Source organism: Mastigoproctus giganteus, chromosome 9, assembly GCF_048544385.1.
Source record: "Mastigoproctus giganteus isolate SK-2022 chromosome 9, ASM4854438v1, whole genome shotgun sequence".
Classification (NCBI taxonomy): domain Eukaryota; kingdom Metazoa; phylum Arthropoda; class Arachnida; order Uropygi; family Thelyphonidae; genus Mastigoproctus; species Mastigoproctus giganteus.
The window spans coordinates 78,653,479-78,671,802 of record NC_143583.1 but is presented as its reverse complement, the minus strand read 5'-3'; the positions used below and the strand labels follow the sequence as shown (position 1 = coordinate 78,671,802).

Sequence of the window (18,324 nt, the reverse complement as noted above, 5' to 3'; positions counted from 1 at the left end):
TATGGTAATGCCTTATAATTTAGACCCGTTTCATCCATACTGTACAGTTAATCTCCAATAAATGTTTGGGCTTTAAGCTGATCAGCAGATAATCTCTTCCCTCTGATACTTGATGTATGAATACATATGACATTTTTACTAATGTCCAAGCCATCTGCCACTTCCAGTAAAATTTTCTGAACCATCAACTGCTTAATGTAAATCCAAGGTCTTTCCTTTGATGCTGCTTTTATGAATCTGCTGATTGCAGTTATATGTGGTCTACTTTGCATAAATCACAGCTGAAATGAATTGTGTACTATCTGTTTAATTTTTATTTCTTTACAGTGGGGCAAGAACTTAATGATTCTTGTGAAATGAACAAAGTGCAATATCTCTTTCTAGATTTTTTTTTTCCAATCTTTATAGTTGTCTTGCCCACACCTAATCCAACAGAAATTTTTTAGACACTCACCCTTATTGAGACTTTCCAAGGCACTCAACTTAGTTTTCATAGAAACAACTCTTTCTTTACTCACCTGTATTTCATTATGAAATATTTAATTAAATTACATACTGTAACTACTGTAACAAATTATTTTGCTGGTACAAACATGGTTTGGAACAAACGCACACCTGCTCTCGCAGGAAGCACATAATACAACAAGTGAGTGTGATGTACTGCACTGTAACCTACTAGTGGCAAGCATACTGGATAACTAGTGCCCAAGGCACACTGCAATATGTCATGGGCATCAGACAGTATGCTTTAAAGAGGGAAGAGAGAGCTGGTTAGCCCATCAAGTTGATTAAGCAGAGGTCTGTTAAGAGAGCTTCCACTCTACTTTTCTGAAGAAATGTAAATGTGTAAATGACTAAAGCAGTTTTCCTTCATTTATTTTTTTATTATAATTTTGTAGATCATCCTTTGATTGGAATTCACCACCATATGATGTACCAGATCTTTTTGCCAAACCAGGGACCCCTTGTGACAATTACAATGGTTACTGTGATGTATTTCAAAAATGCAGAGAGGTATATGTCCATTTTATTAGTGAAAATCTTTTCATTTAATTGATTTATCTTAGATTGTGCAAATTTACTTTGTAAATGGATATTGGTTAAAATATCTCTGTAAATGAAGAATTTATTTGTTATTTGTTTTTTTTAGGAGCATTAGCAACTAAGGCCATATTGCTCCAGGGATATGCAGTGGTCATTCCCTGAGCTTCCTGCGTTCTCCGTATTTTGTGGTCACGGGCTCGAACCCCAGTCTAATCAAGAAGTTTGTGCTACACACTGCTGCTCCTGCCCACCTGGCTACGGAGGTGCCATAAATGAAGAATAACTCACATATGAAATACAGTGGGTTATATACAGTGTAGCATGGGTTTGTTAAGGGAATGTCTTGTCCTTCAAATTTGATTGGTTATTATGATGTGGTTACAAAGGAACTGGATGCAAAAAATAATTTTGATATCATATACTTGGATTTCAGGAAAGCTTTTAACACTGTTGCGCACGGAAGACTACTGTACAAATTGGAGCAGAATGGTATTAAGGGTAAATTGCTACAATGGATAAAAGGATGGTTGAGTGGAAGGGGTTTTTCAATAATATATAGGAATTTTGCTAGCAGAGAAAAGGAGGTGATTGTTCCTCTGTATAAGGCTTTAATTTGATTTAATTTGATTTGATTTAATTTGAAATCTTCCTCATTTTAGGAAGATTTCAAATTAAAGATTTGCTTGAGCGTGTACAAAGAAGGGCAACAAGATTGGTGAGGGGAATGAAGGGATCTTCTTACCAAGAGAGGCTTAAGTTCTGCAAATTGCAGTGGCTGGAGCCTAGGCATCTGTGCAGTGATCTGATTGAGATGTATAAGGTGGTAATCAAGTGCTGCTCTTCGTGGACTTATGTTATTAGTGGAGTTCCACAGGGTTTGGTGTTGGGTCCACTGTTGTTTTGTATATTTATCAATGATATTGATGAAAGTATATCAGGCTTAGTGTCAAAGTTTGCAGATGATACAGAGGTTGGCACTGTTGTTAATGACAGTAATGGCAGTGTGCTACTGCAACAGGATCTAGAAAATTTGGGCAGATGGGCTGAGAAGTGGCAACTGAAGTTTAACCTTGACAAATGCAAAGTACTGCATATATGTAGAAGTATCCCCAAAGAAACATGCCAACTGTATGGTATGTTTCTCTGGGGAAGTATGAAAAAGACCTGGGAGTTATTGTGCAGTCAGATATGAAGTTTTCTTAGCAATGCAGACAGGCTGCCAGGGCAGGTCATGGGGTTTTGTCAATGATATATAGGAATTTTGTTAAAAGGAGGTGATTGTCCCTCTGTATAAGGCAATGGTCAAGCCATGCCTTGAGTACTACATACAGGTCTGGAGGCCTCATTTTAGGAAGATTTAAAATTAAAGATTTGCTTGAGCATGTACAGAAAAGGGCAACAAGATTGGTGAGGGGATTGAAGGGATCCTCTTACCAAGAGAGGTTTAAATTCTGCAAATTTCAGTGGCTGGAGACTAGGCACCTGCGAGGTGATCTGATTGAGGTGTATAAGGCCTTGAATGGGTTATTTTTGTTTGTTATTTGTTTTTTTTTTTTTTTTTTTTTTTTTTTTTTTTTTTTTGGAGCATTAGCAACTAAGGCCATATTGCTCCGGGGATATGCGGTGGTCATTCCCTGACCTTTCTGCATCCTTCGTATTTGGTGGTCATGGGCTCGAACCCCGGTCTAATCAAGAAGCGTGTGCTACGCACTGCTGCTCCTGGCTACGGAGGCGCCCTTGAATGGGTTGAGCATGCTAAATTCTGATGGGATTCTTCCACTTGTTCAGATTACGAACCTAAGGGGGCATAAATTAAAATTAAGGAAAGACAGATGGAAAATAGATGTGCAGAAATTTGCCTTTAGCCAGCAGGTGGTTAATTGCTGGAACAAACTTCCATCTGTCATTGTGGAAGTTGATAGGTTAAATAAATTTAAGGAGGAACTGGACAAACATTTAGACGGATTTGTTTTGTAAATTTTTTTTTTTTTTTTGGGCTGATGATGCATAAGCTCATACACTTGCTTTCTTGCATCACATGCCACCACCACTACTACTACTAGTGGAAGCTATATTTCTTTCAGCCAGCAGGTAGTTGATTGTTGGAACAAACTTCCATCTGGTTCTCTGGAAGTGGGTAGTTTGAATAAATTTAAGGAGGAACTAGACAACTTATTAGAGAGTCAGACAGGTACTGTGTGAAGTGTGTATGTGTGTTTTTTGGCTGATGCTGTATAAGCTTGCTTTCTTGTATCATTTTCCACTATTAATACAAATACATAACTGCAAATTTGTGAATGACTCATGAGGCTTCCATTCATAAATATGTAAAGGTATATTGTTCACATTCGTCACTCTTTCTGTGGCCTACGAATAATTACCCAATGGTAACTATTTTCAGTTAAAAATTCTGATTACATTATACTGTATGCAATTATAATCTGCATTTGATTCACCTGAAAATGCTGAGGATGTAACAGAAACATCGAGTTGTAACAGAGGTGAAAGTTGAGACCAGAAATTTTGGCTACCATTTGAACCCTTAGCCTGTTCAAAATGAAGTGTGGATAGAAGTCAATTGCAGTATGCTGCATTTTTATCTTGAATAGCATTAGCACATTTATTGGAAAACCAAGGTTTAGATAAAGGATGAAATTTTAGGGTGGAATGCAGAATAAACGATTTCATCCCTACAAGAATAATTTCATTGACACGATCTGAGAAAATGTTGAGACTGTATATTTTAAAGCAGTAATACAACCAAGGAAAAGAATAATAGAAATCATGTAGATCATCCCATTTTGCATTCATATAATGGCAAACAATATGAAGCTGAGAATGCTGACCATGAGAGAGAGACTCCATTGGAAAAGAGACCATTACCAAGTTGTGATCTGAGTACCTGTAGAGCCACTAACATTGACTGTGTACTTTGAAGACTTTTGGTGAAGAAAAGATCAAGGGTGTTGGTGTGTGGTCAGAAGTGTTCTGTATTCTTGTAGATAAATGAACAAGTTGTGTATGGTCATTATTAAGTGCAAATGCCTCATTGTTTCAGCCAGCTGGGTCTGTGTAACCAGAAAGCTGAAGCCAACCTGAATTGTGAATATTGAAATGACCAAGGAATATTGCCTTACTGTTAAAAAATTTGGATTGAACAAAGTTGAGTTTCAAAGAAAGGAAGTCAGAAAGTTCTGAGTGATTTGTAGAATTAGGAAAATGATAGAGGCAACAAACAGAATGGGGTAAAAAAAATTTTTTTGACCAAAGGAGATAAAAAAAAAAAAAAAAAAAAAAAAGGAAATTCCAGATTAGAAGTCAAAGTCTCTGACAAGGAATGTCAGAGGATATATGTATACTACCACTTTTGAAGTGAATGGAATCATAGAGTGATTAATTAAGGCAACTGATAATTGAGATTTTGTCAGAAAATGTTAAGTTGGGCATAGCAGATTATGGTTGGAATGCACATTATTGAGATTAGAATTGAAAATTTGTATATTTGTGAAATGATTAAGTAAGTTCTTTTTGCAGATAACTCGTTTTGTAGAATAGATGTGCAGAAATTTGCCTTTAGCCAGCGGATAGTTGATTGCTGGAACAAACTTCCATCTGTCATTGTGGAAGTTGATAGCTTAAATATATTTAACGAAGAACTGGACAAACATTTAGAGTGAATAGATGTGTGAAATGGGATTTTCACACATCTATTTAGATGTGTGAAATGAATGCATTGAGTGGGTAAGGTAAAAATGGGGAAAAGGGGAAACATGTTTAAAATAATAAAAGTTTTGGATATGATGTACACAGCAAGAATATACCCAGCTACTTAACATAATGTGGCCTTGACAGTGCCACCTGCATGAACACTATTGGGCCTTCTTCTATCACTAGCTGGCAGAGTAGAAGCAGCGAGATTATACAATATCTGGTCTAGATGTCTACTAGAGAGTTAGAGTTAGATATATCACTCTGTCCAGTGATGTATCTAGTGGTTTGTCTGCAAAACTGTTTTAAAGCTGCCCACTCAAGATGTAAAGAATCTCACATCTTTCCCCAAAGCCTATCATTAACCTCAAGAAACAATAGTACATCAAAATACCCACTAATGAATGAAGAAATGCCAGCTAAACATAAATATCAACATAAATACCACTCTTCATGCAGCCATTTCAACGATTGTGGCCTTGATCAGCTGGTATAACCTCAAAAGACATGACTTGTACTATGATAGAGATATGGGGGGAAACTCTCCCATGTTAATTGAGACTGCTTGTGTAAAGACTACCTGCTTTAAATGGTAGAACTTGTTGCCCACATCTATCCTAATGGTACTCAAATAATTTCTCCTGTCCTTCTCCCCTACCCCACAAAGTTCCAGTGTACTAGATCAGTGCAAACTACAACCTGTTTATCCCTTTTATTTTAATTTTTTTCTCTAAAAATTCAAATATCTTTGCAAACTTTGTACGTAACTTTAATTGGATAACAGTATTAAATAGCTGATTTTTTTAAAGTTTAATGTTTAATTGCATATATTATATTTGAAGCAGGACTAATGATTATTGTAAAATAAAGGTATAATTTGCAAATCATTTTAGGTTGATCCCTCTGGACCTCTAGCTACATTACGAAAATTGTTGTTATCCACAGAAAGTATGGCTTCATTGAAAAGATGGGTAATGGATCATTGGTGGGGTGTGGTTTTATTGTCTCTAGGAATAGTAATAGTTTTGGTAAGTATGTTATTTATTTGCATAATAAAAGTTCTGTGGTATCAGAAAATCAGGTATTGTTTTAAAGTTTCCATTTAAAATGATACCTGATGTATCATTTGAAATTAAACCTTAATTGAGAAATGATTGTACAGTTGACTAAAAATAAGTTATATGCATTGCTAAGATAAATTTCAGATCACACTGATATTTTAAATTCATTCAGTAACTAACTAAACATCTCTCATCATCAAAGAGGAAAAATTGTACATCTACAGAAATAAAGTTATACATTAATACAAAATTTCTAATCATACTATCATTCTAGTATGAGCATCTTCTACTGTAAAATTTCTTCAGTAGAAGTATACGCAAAGAAACATATATGCATTTTTTCATATATGTGAATGAATTGTCTTAAAAAAAAAAATTGTCTTAAAAAGAATAGTTTTAAAATTATGTAACCCATTTCCAGTTAATGTGAATTCTAATCACCTTGCCACCAGGACTTTTTTAAAGAATTTTTAGAACTGCACAAAGCTACTGTACCGTTATGATGTTGAAAACACTATATGTTCTGTACATGTTCAAATAACATCACTATACAAAAATACATATTAAAAAAAAAAGAAAACTACCTGCCACAGGACAGCTCATGATTATTATGTAATGTCCATATTCAGGTGTCAATTAAGTTTCACTATTGAGAAATGCAGAGATTTTATCCCTTTTTATATGTATTTATTCATTCTTAATTTAGATTGCATCTATGAGTTTTAAGCACTCTGGCAACTCCAGTGTTCTTATCATTCTTGCTGAATGTAAAATTATTTTTGCACTTTCAGTTATTACTGTATTTAATATATATATACAGTCTGTGTTTAATATATACAGTCTGTACATTAGAGGATATATTAAAGGATTTTGTATACAAGTAGTTCTGGACTTTACGAGTTAATTCATTCCTAGTGTGCGCTCGTAAAGCAAAAACTCGTAAAGCAGGAATTAATTTCCCATAGACCTAATGTTAAAAATAGGGGTTACATTCTCAACAATGAAATTAGTTAGCTAATTAGTTTATGTTTAAACAATCGATTTATCCAAAGAAATGAAAAATGTAGCCTCTAAAATCAAGCAAATTATAATAATAAATAAATTATTTATGACTTACAAATGTTAAGGAATGTTTATTCTTCATCATCATCACCGACTAAATGCACACTCGTTGATCTTTCATTATTGGCTTGGCACTCGTTGGTTTGTTGCACAAGGAGTCGTCTTCTTCAAAAATGCTTCAAGAGGCATTTGTTTCCAAGATAATCTTCTCTTTTTTCTTTATAAATTTCAGTACCATGCTAAGCATTTTTTATCGCCACGCAAAATTACAACTAATACAATTTGCGTGGAGTAACAAGTTTACAAAGCTAAAAAAAAAAGGAATGAAGAGAAGATTCTGAAGTTTATGTAAGTTTTTTTATGCGATTGAATATTTCAGTAAAGGGAAACACATTTCACCATAATAATGTAAAGTGCAAATTGTTTTTATTGTTTTATGGTCGTGACCTCCAGAAATGTGCTTCAGAAAAATATCACAAAGTCATTCAAAATTATTCTTCAAACAGGCCTCTGAGGTTGGGTATATCCATACTGTGACTTTAGTGTTTTGCACCAACCTTGCGTAGAAGTAGAAATAAAAACACCAGGGAAACTAAACTTTTGATAACTGTATTTATAATAAGTCAAAATAACCCGCATCTACAATAAATTTAACTTTACAATAAACTCTACATGTAAAATATTAAAACCTGCTACATTACAATCAATAAAATGCATAAATACACAGATTAAAACGATAAAAACCGTAGCTTTCAAAGGCTCAGCCTTCTTCTTCAGCGGTAACTCTTGCTATGCAGTACAACTTTAAATATCAGCAGGCTAACGGTACTCCTCACGTGTTTCCATTCTCGTGTGCCTCGTTCTCTCGCGTTGTGGAACTGGAAGTGGCCCGAGTGGAAGCCACACGGAATCGTTCATCTCTTCTGAGGATAATGGTCTCAAAGATGGGATGAATCCGCGTACCTCTATCCCTATTTATGTTAATTGTAGAACAAATCCGCAAACTCTCGAGCCACTTACGGTCCCAAAACTTATGCGCCCGATCGGTGATGATAGCATCGTCCGGGGAGATCTGGTGTTGTTTCTCCCAAAAATGCTCGGCCACGGCGGACTTGCCATATTCCGCATTTCTTATTGCCTTAGTGTGTTCCCCCAGACGTTCTTTAAGACGGCGTTTTGTTTCCCCTACATAACACTCCCCACAATCCGGGCATCTAATGCTATATACGACCCCACTAGTGTTCTCTTTTTTAATGGGGTCTTTAACCCGAGACACGATAGTGCGCAGCCTCCGTCCCGGAAGCTGCACACAACGCGTCTGGTACTTTCTTAGTATTCTAGCTATATGATCAGTTAAACCCGGATAGTAGGGAATGTATGCAGTGGCTATCGGTGTAAATGGCTCGCCTCTCCTCTGATTTCCTTTAACATATTTCTCTATAATCCTCCGGGGGTAACCACATTTTGCAAGATCCGTTGCGACCCGTTCATACTCTAATTTTCTATCGTCGGAGGCACTGCAATGTGACTTTGCTCTTTCAACTAAAGCTCTTACCACACTGTTCCTATGATGGTTGGTTTGGGCTGAGCTGTAATGCGAATACTGCCCTTTACACATGGACTTCCTATACACCCTAGTCCTCAGCTGTCGACCTTCTCTACAGACCAACACATCCAGGAACGGCAAGACTCCTCCTTCTTCCACCTCCGATGTAAATTGTATGAATGGGGAGAAGCCATTTAAGCTGTTCAACACTTGATCCTCACTCCCCTTTCGAATGATTGAAAACGTATCATCCACATACCTTTTCCAGGGGCGCATAGGGAGAACACTAGCATTAAATATTCTGGCCTCGAGCTCCTCCATAGCTAAATTAGCTATAATTGCGCTGATGGGGGAGCCCATGGCTGCACCATTAACCTGCTTATACATAGTATTACCAAACACCATAGTGGTACTTGAGAGGCATAACTCTATTCCTTTCTCAATATCCTCTAGCTTTAGCTGTGTTCTAGTACTTAGGGTGGTGTCCCTCTGTAATGCCAAGCGTGCACACCACACCCCATGATCAATCGGAATACATGTAAATAGCGATTTCACGTCGAAAGAAATCATGATCTCATCTTCTTCTATGGGTTGGCTTCTAATAAACTGAACAAAGTCTTTACTATCTTTAATACTGTATTCTGAAAGCCCCACTAGTGGGGATAATAATTTGGCTAAGAAACCAGACAGTGCATAGGTTGGACTGCCTATAAATGAGACTATGGGTCTAAGTGGCACATCCACTTTGTGAATTTTAGGCAAGCCATAAAATCTTGGCATTTGGCTACCTGTAGCGCGCAACATCCAATACTGTTCCTTAGAAATTTTGTTAGACTTAAGCCAACCCTGTACCATACCGTTCACTTGGCGTTCCAACCTAAGAAGAGGACTTTTCTGAATAACTTTATAAGTCATCTGATCTTCCAATAAACACAACGCTTTACTTCTATATGCTTCCTTATCAAGAACCACGGTTGCTCTACCCTTGTCCGCGGGTAGGACTACGATGCTATCATCCTGTTTAAGGCTTCTTAGCGCAATTCTTTGCTTCACATTAAGATTGGAGGGGGCATCTTTAGCTTGACTCAGGATCGCTGCTACTTTTACTCGAACTTCATTAGCTGTAGTTTCGGGAAGTTTGCTTATAGCCCTTTCCACGCCCATAGCTACTTCTGCAACGGGTAATCTGGGCGGCACCATGGCAAATTCCGGTCCTAAATTTAGAACCTCCAACTGCTCCTTAGTTAACTGTTTACTGCTCATATTCACCACAAAATTCTTGGTGGTGCTATCACTACTGCCCCTAGGCTTGGTTCGTTCTTTAAGCTTGTCAAACTTCCCCATTTGCCTCCGTCTATAACTGTCCGAAATTCGTTTTGCTTTAGCTGTTACTACACTAACCACTCCTGCCAAGTGTACCGGAGACAACTTACCACTTAACTTATCCAAGCACTGCCTTTTACCTCTCCTAATGTGGTATAAATCATTATGTAATCATTATAAATCATTATTTTGATAGAGAAATATGTTAAAGGAAATCAGAGGAGAGGCGAGCCATTTACACCGATAGCCACTGCATACATTCCCTACTATCCGGGTTTAACTGATCATATAGCTAGAATACTAAGAAAGTACCAGACGCGTTGTGTGCAGCTTCCGGGACGGAGGCTGCGCACTATCGTGTCTCGGGTTAAAGACCCCATTAAAAAAGAGAACACTAGTGGGGTCGTATATAGCATTAGATGCCCGGATTGTGGGGAGTGTTATGTAGGGGAAACAAAACGCCGTCTTAAAGAACGTCTGGGGGAACACACTAAGGCAATAAGAAATGCGGAATATGGCAAGTCCGCCGTGGCCGAGCATTTTTGGGAGAAACAACACCAGATCTCCCCGGACGATGCTATCATCACCGATCGGGCGCATAAGTTTTGGGACCGTAAGTGGCTCGAGAGTTTGCGGATTTGTTCTACAATTAACATAAATAGGGATAGAGGTACGCGGATTCATCCCATCTTTGAGACCATTATCCTCAGAAGAGATGAACGATTCCGTGTGGCTTCCACTCGGGCCACTTCCAGTTCCACAACGCGAGAGAACGAGGCACACGAGAATGGAAACACGTGAGGAGTACCGTTAGCCTGCTGATATTTAAAGTTGTACTGCATAGCAAGAGTTACCGCTGAAGAAGAAGGCTGAGCCTTTGAAAGCTACGGTTTTTATCGTTTTAATCTGTGTATTTATGCATTTTATTGATTGTAATGTAGCAGGTTTTAATATTTTACATGTAGAGTTTATTGTAAAGTTAAATTTATTGTAGATGCGGGTTATTTTGACTTATTATAAATACAGTTATCAAAAGTTTAGTTTCCCTGGTGTTTTTATTTCTACTTCTACGCAAGGTTGGTGCAAAACACTAAAGTCACAGTATGGATATACCCAACCTCAGAGGCCTGTTTGAAGAATAATTTTGAATGACTTTGTGATATTTTTCTGAAGCACATTTCTGGAGGTCACGACCATAAAACAATAAAAACAATTTGCACTTTACATTATAGATGCGGGTTATTTTGATTTATTATAAATACAGTTATCAAAAGTTTAGTTTCCCTGGTGTTTTTATTTCTACTTCTACGCAAGGTTGGTGCAAAACACTAAAGTCACAGTATACATTCAAAATTAGTTCTTATAACAGAACATATGATAATGATGAAAGTGTAGTGCATTTTAATGATTTGAATTGGCAACTAATACAATTTACACTATAAAAATGACCTTTTAGAGAGTTATATAGCAAAACTTTCAACTTCCAAGGTCGTCGTTATTGTTATTTGGTTTTTAGGAGCATTAGCAACTAAGGCCATATTGCTCTGGGGATATGCGGTGGTATGCATCCTCCATATTTGGTGGGCATGGGCTCAGACCTCGGTCTAATCAAGAAGCGTGCGCTACGCACTGCTGCCCCTGCCTACCTGGCTACGGAGGCGCCTCCGAGGTTGTAGAAAACAGTGTGCTATTGGGTCCACATTACAATATTGTCATGATATGATGGTGTCTCTGGAACAGTTTAATATCGTAAAGCGGGGGTACACTGTATTATATAGCTATGAGCGTGGTTTGAATTGTGACGTTTATGACTATTTAACATTCTTTTTTTGCAATTAATGTTCATATTTTCGATTTTGTTGATACTTGAAAAAAAAAAAAAAAAAAAAACATAAATCCGGTAACTTGTAAAGCGAAAACTCATAAAGCGGGGACTGCCTGTACTTTATTATTATCATATTTTAAATTTAAAATGTATAGAAAAAATTAATGTGAAAAAATATATTCTTAGGAAAAAAACTCCAGAAGTCTGATCCAGAATACTACATAACCCAGCTTTATTCTATTATTTTCTTTGGGAAAATTATTTACAAGATATGGGTTTTTGCTTTGCACAACAATTTCTACAAGTGTATTAACTGTGTGTAACTTCAGGCATATCTAAACAGTGAAGTCCTTCTGACCAGTCTTTTACACCAACCCTATGGAAAAAAAAAAGTGTACACATAATTTTTTACAATAATCAAAATCTTATTCATCAGATCTTTATACAAAACTAAATTAATAGTTGTCCTTCCATCTCCCAATGTGATTCTTCATTCATATTAAATAATGCAGCAGGATACTAACCCCAAAAAATACATATGAGGGTTTAATTTTAAAAATGTAATAAATATTAAAATAAAATACACCATACATCAAACTGTATAAAGATAATAGCAATAGAATGCATATAATTAAAATGGTTAAAAATACTTTCAAAGCCTTCAAAGGCACCTTTATCAATATTGGCAAAGTAAATGATAGGCCTTAAAATATCAGAGGCAGAGTCATAGTGTGGAACCAGAAATAAAGAAACCATGGGAACTCCAGAAATTGTGATGCTCTCATTATCAAAATTTTCATGCATATATCCTATATTTCATTTAGCAAATTACTGATTTAGCTTCCCTTAATATTAATAAAATGTCACCTGTTCAAGGAAGGTGTAAAGGTATTAAGATATCTGCATTAACCACCATTAAAACATAAAATTAAAACTTTGTAAACCCAAATTTTGTTCATGTAAAATAACTTTACTACAAAGGCAAATGTGGTTATGTATCTAAGAACACTAATTATAGCACATTAGTATAAGAAACATTAGTATACATACAGAAAATTAATGCAAAGTCCTTTTTCTATGGATATAAACACAGATTCACTGCATTTTCTTTTGTGCTTCCTCCCCCCCCCTTGATTTGTGGGTTTATTCTGTTTCACCCTTTTCTTTTTGGGTTTGTATGTTTATGACCACACCTTGTTTTCTTCATTATGTTTAAATTTATTTTGTTGTTTGGTTTACCTTAATGAGCTTTATAATTGACTGATTTATTTATTTATGTTAATTTTGTTTAATATGATTTAGTTTCTATGGTTTATTTGTGCATTTGGTTTTGACCTGTAATTTGAGGAAATTGACATAAATTTGCATTTTGTTTGTTACATTTGTTTATTTAAACTAGAGGGGGTGGTGGCCATGACATATGAAATTTGTTAGTTTACTTGTTCATTACTTTTCATTCTGCCTGAATTATGTAGGGGTACCCATTGACATTTTGCTGGACAGCAATCAGTGACTGAAATATGATAATTTTGGAATGCACAAGTGCTGATGTCCCCTGAAGAAGTTGTGCTTGCAGATTCCCCCTCTTCATTTATTTCAATTATTGTGAATGTAGCACTCTTGCTTTGGTTGGTGTAAAGTGCATCTCCTTTGGTAGAAATTGTGTGTTGTCACTGCTAGAGGTAATTATCACTTTTAATTTACTTTTATTTTTATGATTTTATTTTAATTTGATTGTTAGGGTGGCTTGGTTTACGATGGACGGAGGTAAACCGATGTGTGCTGGCCATTTCACTAACTATCGGTCAGCACATGCGCGCAGTCACCTTCTTAGTACAGCACAACCCTTATTAACCCTCGCCTGGACCCATTCCAGCTCTGCAGATGAAAGACTTAATGAGATTGCTAGAGTGAAGACAGATTTGGTCCCACTAGTGCCTTGATAGATACAACTTACAGTCCCGTGACCACATGGGACTGTAAGTTGTGGTCCAAACCTTAGGACCACGTGTAACATCGAACAAACCTCGACCGCTTTTATTCCATACTACCCGAACTTGTCACAGCAATTATCAAAGGTCTTATGGATTTACAGGATAAAGTGCCTGCAGCTTCCAGGCAGGAAGTTGTGGTTCCTTGTGTCAAAGGTAAAGACACCGGTTCCCCCACTTACAGAGTGGTTTAGCATACCGCATTGCCTCCTGTGACTGCGCAGGCTGCTACATTGGTGAATCTGGCAGAAGGCTCAAAGTTGGAGTCACTGAGCACAAGAGAGCAATCCTCTCTGCTGATGTGGAGTACTCAGCCATCACCAAATACTTCTGGTCAACCCAGCATGACATCGACCCCCAACGCGACATTAAGATTATTGACCATTCTCGTCAGTACCACCATCACATCTGGTCAGAATCACTACACATTACATCTTGTCATGATTCTTTTAACCGGAACAAAGGAGGTCATGTCCATCCCATCATTGAAGCAGCCGTCCTCCTGAATGATGGACAGTGGCACACACTACAAACCCAAGCCTCTACTTTCAACAGCTAATTGTTGTCAGCACCTGTTCATGCAGTTCACCTCGCATGACCACCATACCAGGCATTCTTTATTATTTATTTTGTACCAATGTTTTTTGACTGAAGAAGGGCAACTTATGCCTGAAAGTTATCAATGTAGTGTGTTTATTTTAACTGTTTATTATAACTTATTTTTATCTATCTTCCTATCAAAGGAATTTAATAAACCTATATTCTGTATTTCTCAGAAAAAGCTGAACTTATTGACATAAATTTACTCATTGCAATCAGATCATGAAAATTTCTTATTTGAACCTATTATTGGGTAGGAACCTGTTGTTATTGCCTAGATTGCAAGTTTACAATTCATTCAAACCTTTCATTTTGTGTTCCATTAGTTTAAAGTCTTAATTTAGAGGAGACACATGAACAAGGAAAAGAATTATAAGGGAGTACAGTGTGCACATGTACATAATACTCAGGAGGCACAGGTCGCACAAGTGGGCTTCATTGAATGGTCAGTTGTGGGCCAAGGGTTGCACCTTGAAATGGAATCTTATGGTGGTAAGGACTGCATTGTAAGGTGGATCATGTGTGTTAAGGGCTGCTCCTTGGTGAAAATATGAGAAATTCTTGTAAACACCAACCAAATTCCTCAAATTGTTGTTGGTGATAAACTCTAAATTGGCATCTAGATTATCATCTCAACTGATTTTTTTTTTTTTTTTTTTTTTAAATTTTCATTTCTAAGTTTGTTTGGCATTTGCCAGAAGAGTTCCATGTAATGTGAATATGCTTCATTAGTACTGTAATTGTACAGGAATAAATACAAATTCTGAGATTCTAACCCCCCCCCCCCCACTCTTTAACAACCATTGTGCCAAATGGCTTTCGTGTAAACCTACATCCAACCCTGTCTGTTTATTCCCACATTAAAACATGATTCAGTCCTCATTTAAAACAAGTTTTCAGACCAGTTTTCACAAGAGCCTTAAAATCTGGAAGAAAACAAGAACTTATGTAGGCATACAGGGCATATGTTTTCAACAAACTACATATATGACAGCATCTTACCCCAAGACAAGAACCCTCTTAAATCCCAGTGAATTAAAAAAAATTGGATTACAACCAATATCCAGTCTATTAATGTGGATAAAAGGTTAGTTAAATGATAGGAAACAATATGAGATTATAAATGGCTATTGTGCTGAGTGGACTGGAGTTCCACAGGGTTCAAGTACTGTGAACTCCCATTTTACGATATTAATCCATTCCAGAGACACTGTTGTACAGTGAAAATATTGTAATATGAACCCAATAACATTGTTTTTTGGTAATTCGTTCCAACACCGCAGAAATTGAAATTTCATGCATAACTAAGTTATTTATCTCTCTAAAAGGTTTTTTATAATGGAAATTGTACATATTGATTAAAAAATGATTAAAACTAGTATATTGATTAATGCATAACATAAAAAATCACTTCAACTAAAGGATGCAAAAACAAAACATGCAGCCAACATGTTTACAAATGCTTCTTTTGGCTGAGAGGAAGGACCACATGGTCTAGTTGGAGACAATTGTAAACCCATCATAAAATGAAATAAGTAGGTGCCGATTATCATGATTACTGGTTAGTAGAATCAGCCCGTTATAAAATCAAATTTCAAAAAAACCAATTCAAATCATTAAAATGCACTTATCGTTATCATATGTTTGCTTATAAGAATCAATTTTGAATGCCTTCGTGATATTTTTTTAAAGCACATTTCTGGAGATCACTACCATAAAACAATAAAAACTATTTGCAGTTTCTGGTTTATTGGGCTGTTAGTGCAGTCAGTTATAAATGGGGGGTAAACTCCATCTTATTGCATTTGCTATTAAGATTCTTAGCAAAGCTTATCTTAGTACTCACCTCTAGATCCATATTGGTTAGGGTTAAATTTACATAAAGGAAAGTAATTTTTAATAGATTAATTAATTTAAAAAAATGTCTCTAGGAAGAGGAAGTGCACCACTTTTTCCTGGTTGTCATTTATAAAATTATATGAAGAAGATTCGTGTGTTGAAAACCCAAGAGCTGGATGAGAAGCTTTCAATGTCGTCGTCATCATCAGTTGGTGAATGGCATGAGTTGTGAGTGTTGATTTATAGTATTGTACTACTCAGGATGACAACTAGGAAAAAGTGGTGCACTTCCTCTTCCTAGAGACATGTTTTTAAATTAATTAATCTATTAAAAATTACTTTCCTTTATGTAAATTTAACCGTAACCAATACGGATCTAGAGGTGAGTACTAAGATAATAGCTTTGCTAAGAATCTTAATAGATAATCAACAGTACTTCAAGCTTTCAGCTGTAAAGTTAGTCATTATTGCATTTGCTATAATACTGATAGCTGGAATTCTGTGGGTTTTTGTTATTGTGGTGAAATATGTTTCCCCTTCACTGAAATCTTCAATAAAAAAAAAAAAAACATAAATAAATTTTTTGAGTCTTCTCTTCATCCCCTTTTTTTACGAAAACTTCATAAACTTGTTACTCCGTATCTCACTTGCGGGTATCATGTTAGTTGCAATTTATGTGTACCATGTTCTTTGTTATTGATTGCTTATCTTTTTTGTTGTTTTCAATTTTACAACCCAACAAAAAAAAATGTCAGTGAACAGAAATATCAGTTAGTGTGTGCACATTACATTATTAATTAAGCTGCATACGTAAGCATGTTTATTTTTATTTTGCTAACCTGTGGAAAGTATTCTTCCGATTTTCACATAACTTTGTTAATTGGTAAGGTAATGAAGTGTAAATTTGCACTTTATATCTTTATTTTTATAGCCTGTGGATAATATTCCTCCTATTTTCACTTATTAGAATTGCCATTTAATAGAATTAAAATTCAATTTGCAAATGTGATCACAGTGACCGGAACTTACTACATATCATATAGTGAATGGTATTTTATTATGGAGAGGCCATTATAAAGTGGTTTGATTGTACAGTGAACCAATCGTAAAGTGGGGGGGTTCACTGTACTTGGCCCCTTGTTGGTTCTGATATTTGTTAAAGACACTGAAGTCATAAACAGGTTTGATGTCAGTTTGCTGCTGTTGCAAAGTTGGGAGGGTAGTTACCAAGTTATGCTGCTTCAATAAGACCTAGATAAATTTTTCTGGTCTGATAAACAGATAGGGCTATTTTTCAGATCAGAAAAATAGACCTGAATATGACTTTTTTGGTCTGAAAAATAGCAGTTAAAGTACAATATTGGAAAATGTAAGGTTCTATGTTTGGATAATAGCAATCCAAGATTATCTTGTTACATGGAAACAACAAACTTAAATCAGTCAATGAAAGAAAAAGACCTAGGAGTAACTGCAATCTGACATTAAGCTCTCCTAACAGCACATGGTGTTTTATCTATGATGTACAGATTTCTTGCTAGTAGCAAGAAAACAAGGTAGTTATTCCATTACATAAATGTTTGATTAGACCATATTCTAAGTGTTGTGTACTGGTTTTGAACAGCCATTTCAGAAATTTTTGTAGATAATTTCTTGTTGTTGTTGTTGTTATTGTTATTTGGTTTTTAGGAGCATTAGCAACTAAGGCCATATTGCTCCGGGGATATGCAGTCGTCATTCCCTGACCTTTCCGCATCCTCTGTATTTGGTGGCTCACCGGCTCGAACCCCAGTCTAATCAAGAAGCATGTGCTATGCACTGCTGCTCCTGCCCATCTGGCTACAAAGGCACCAATAATTTCTTTGTAGAAATTGTAGATATACTGGAAAATGTGCAGTAAAGAACAGTAAGATTATTTATTGATATGAAGAAGCATTCCTAGATAGAAAGACTTCAGTTTTGCAGGCTGCAAATTCTTGACACCAGACATTCTATGGATACTTTAGTGAATTATCAAAGGCTTTGAAAAGCTTGAGAATGTTAAATAGTGAGGCTACCTTTTCTCCTTTTGCAGATGGCACAAACTAAGAATATGCATTTAAATTAAGGATGGATAAGTATATACTGGATATGAGAAAATTCTCTTTTTTTACCAAAGGATTATTGACTGTTGGATTTAATTACCACATAATTTTTTAGAATTAGAGAGTAAGTTGACGAAAATGTTGGCAGATAGCTGATTGAATTCAGATGACTTAACGAACATAACGAAACAGGCCTACGCGCTCTGGATTCATTGAGGAATTTATTGTAGCTTAAACACAGAGC

At 36.1% G+C, this 18,324-nt stretch overlaps 1 protein-coding gene across 1 annotated transcript in view; it reads left to right on the top strand.

Moving 5' to 3' along the window:
• The window catches only part of LOC150080477 (disintegrin and metalloproteinase domain-containing protein 10-like), a 540,219-nt gene that overhangs the window by 499,102 nt on the left and 22,793 nt on the right, over positions 1-18,324 (top strand). Inside the window, exons 12-13 of the mRNA XM_090380704.1 lie at positions 900-1,014; positions 5,646-5,780. Of these exons, the coding sequence (XP_090236830.1) occupies positions 900-1,014; positions 5,646-5,780 (250 nt within the window). The remainder of the gene's footprint in view (positions 1-899; positions 1,015-5,645; positions 5,781-18,324) is intronic.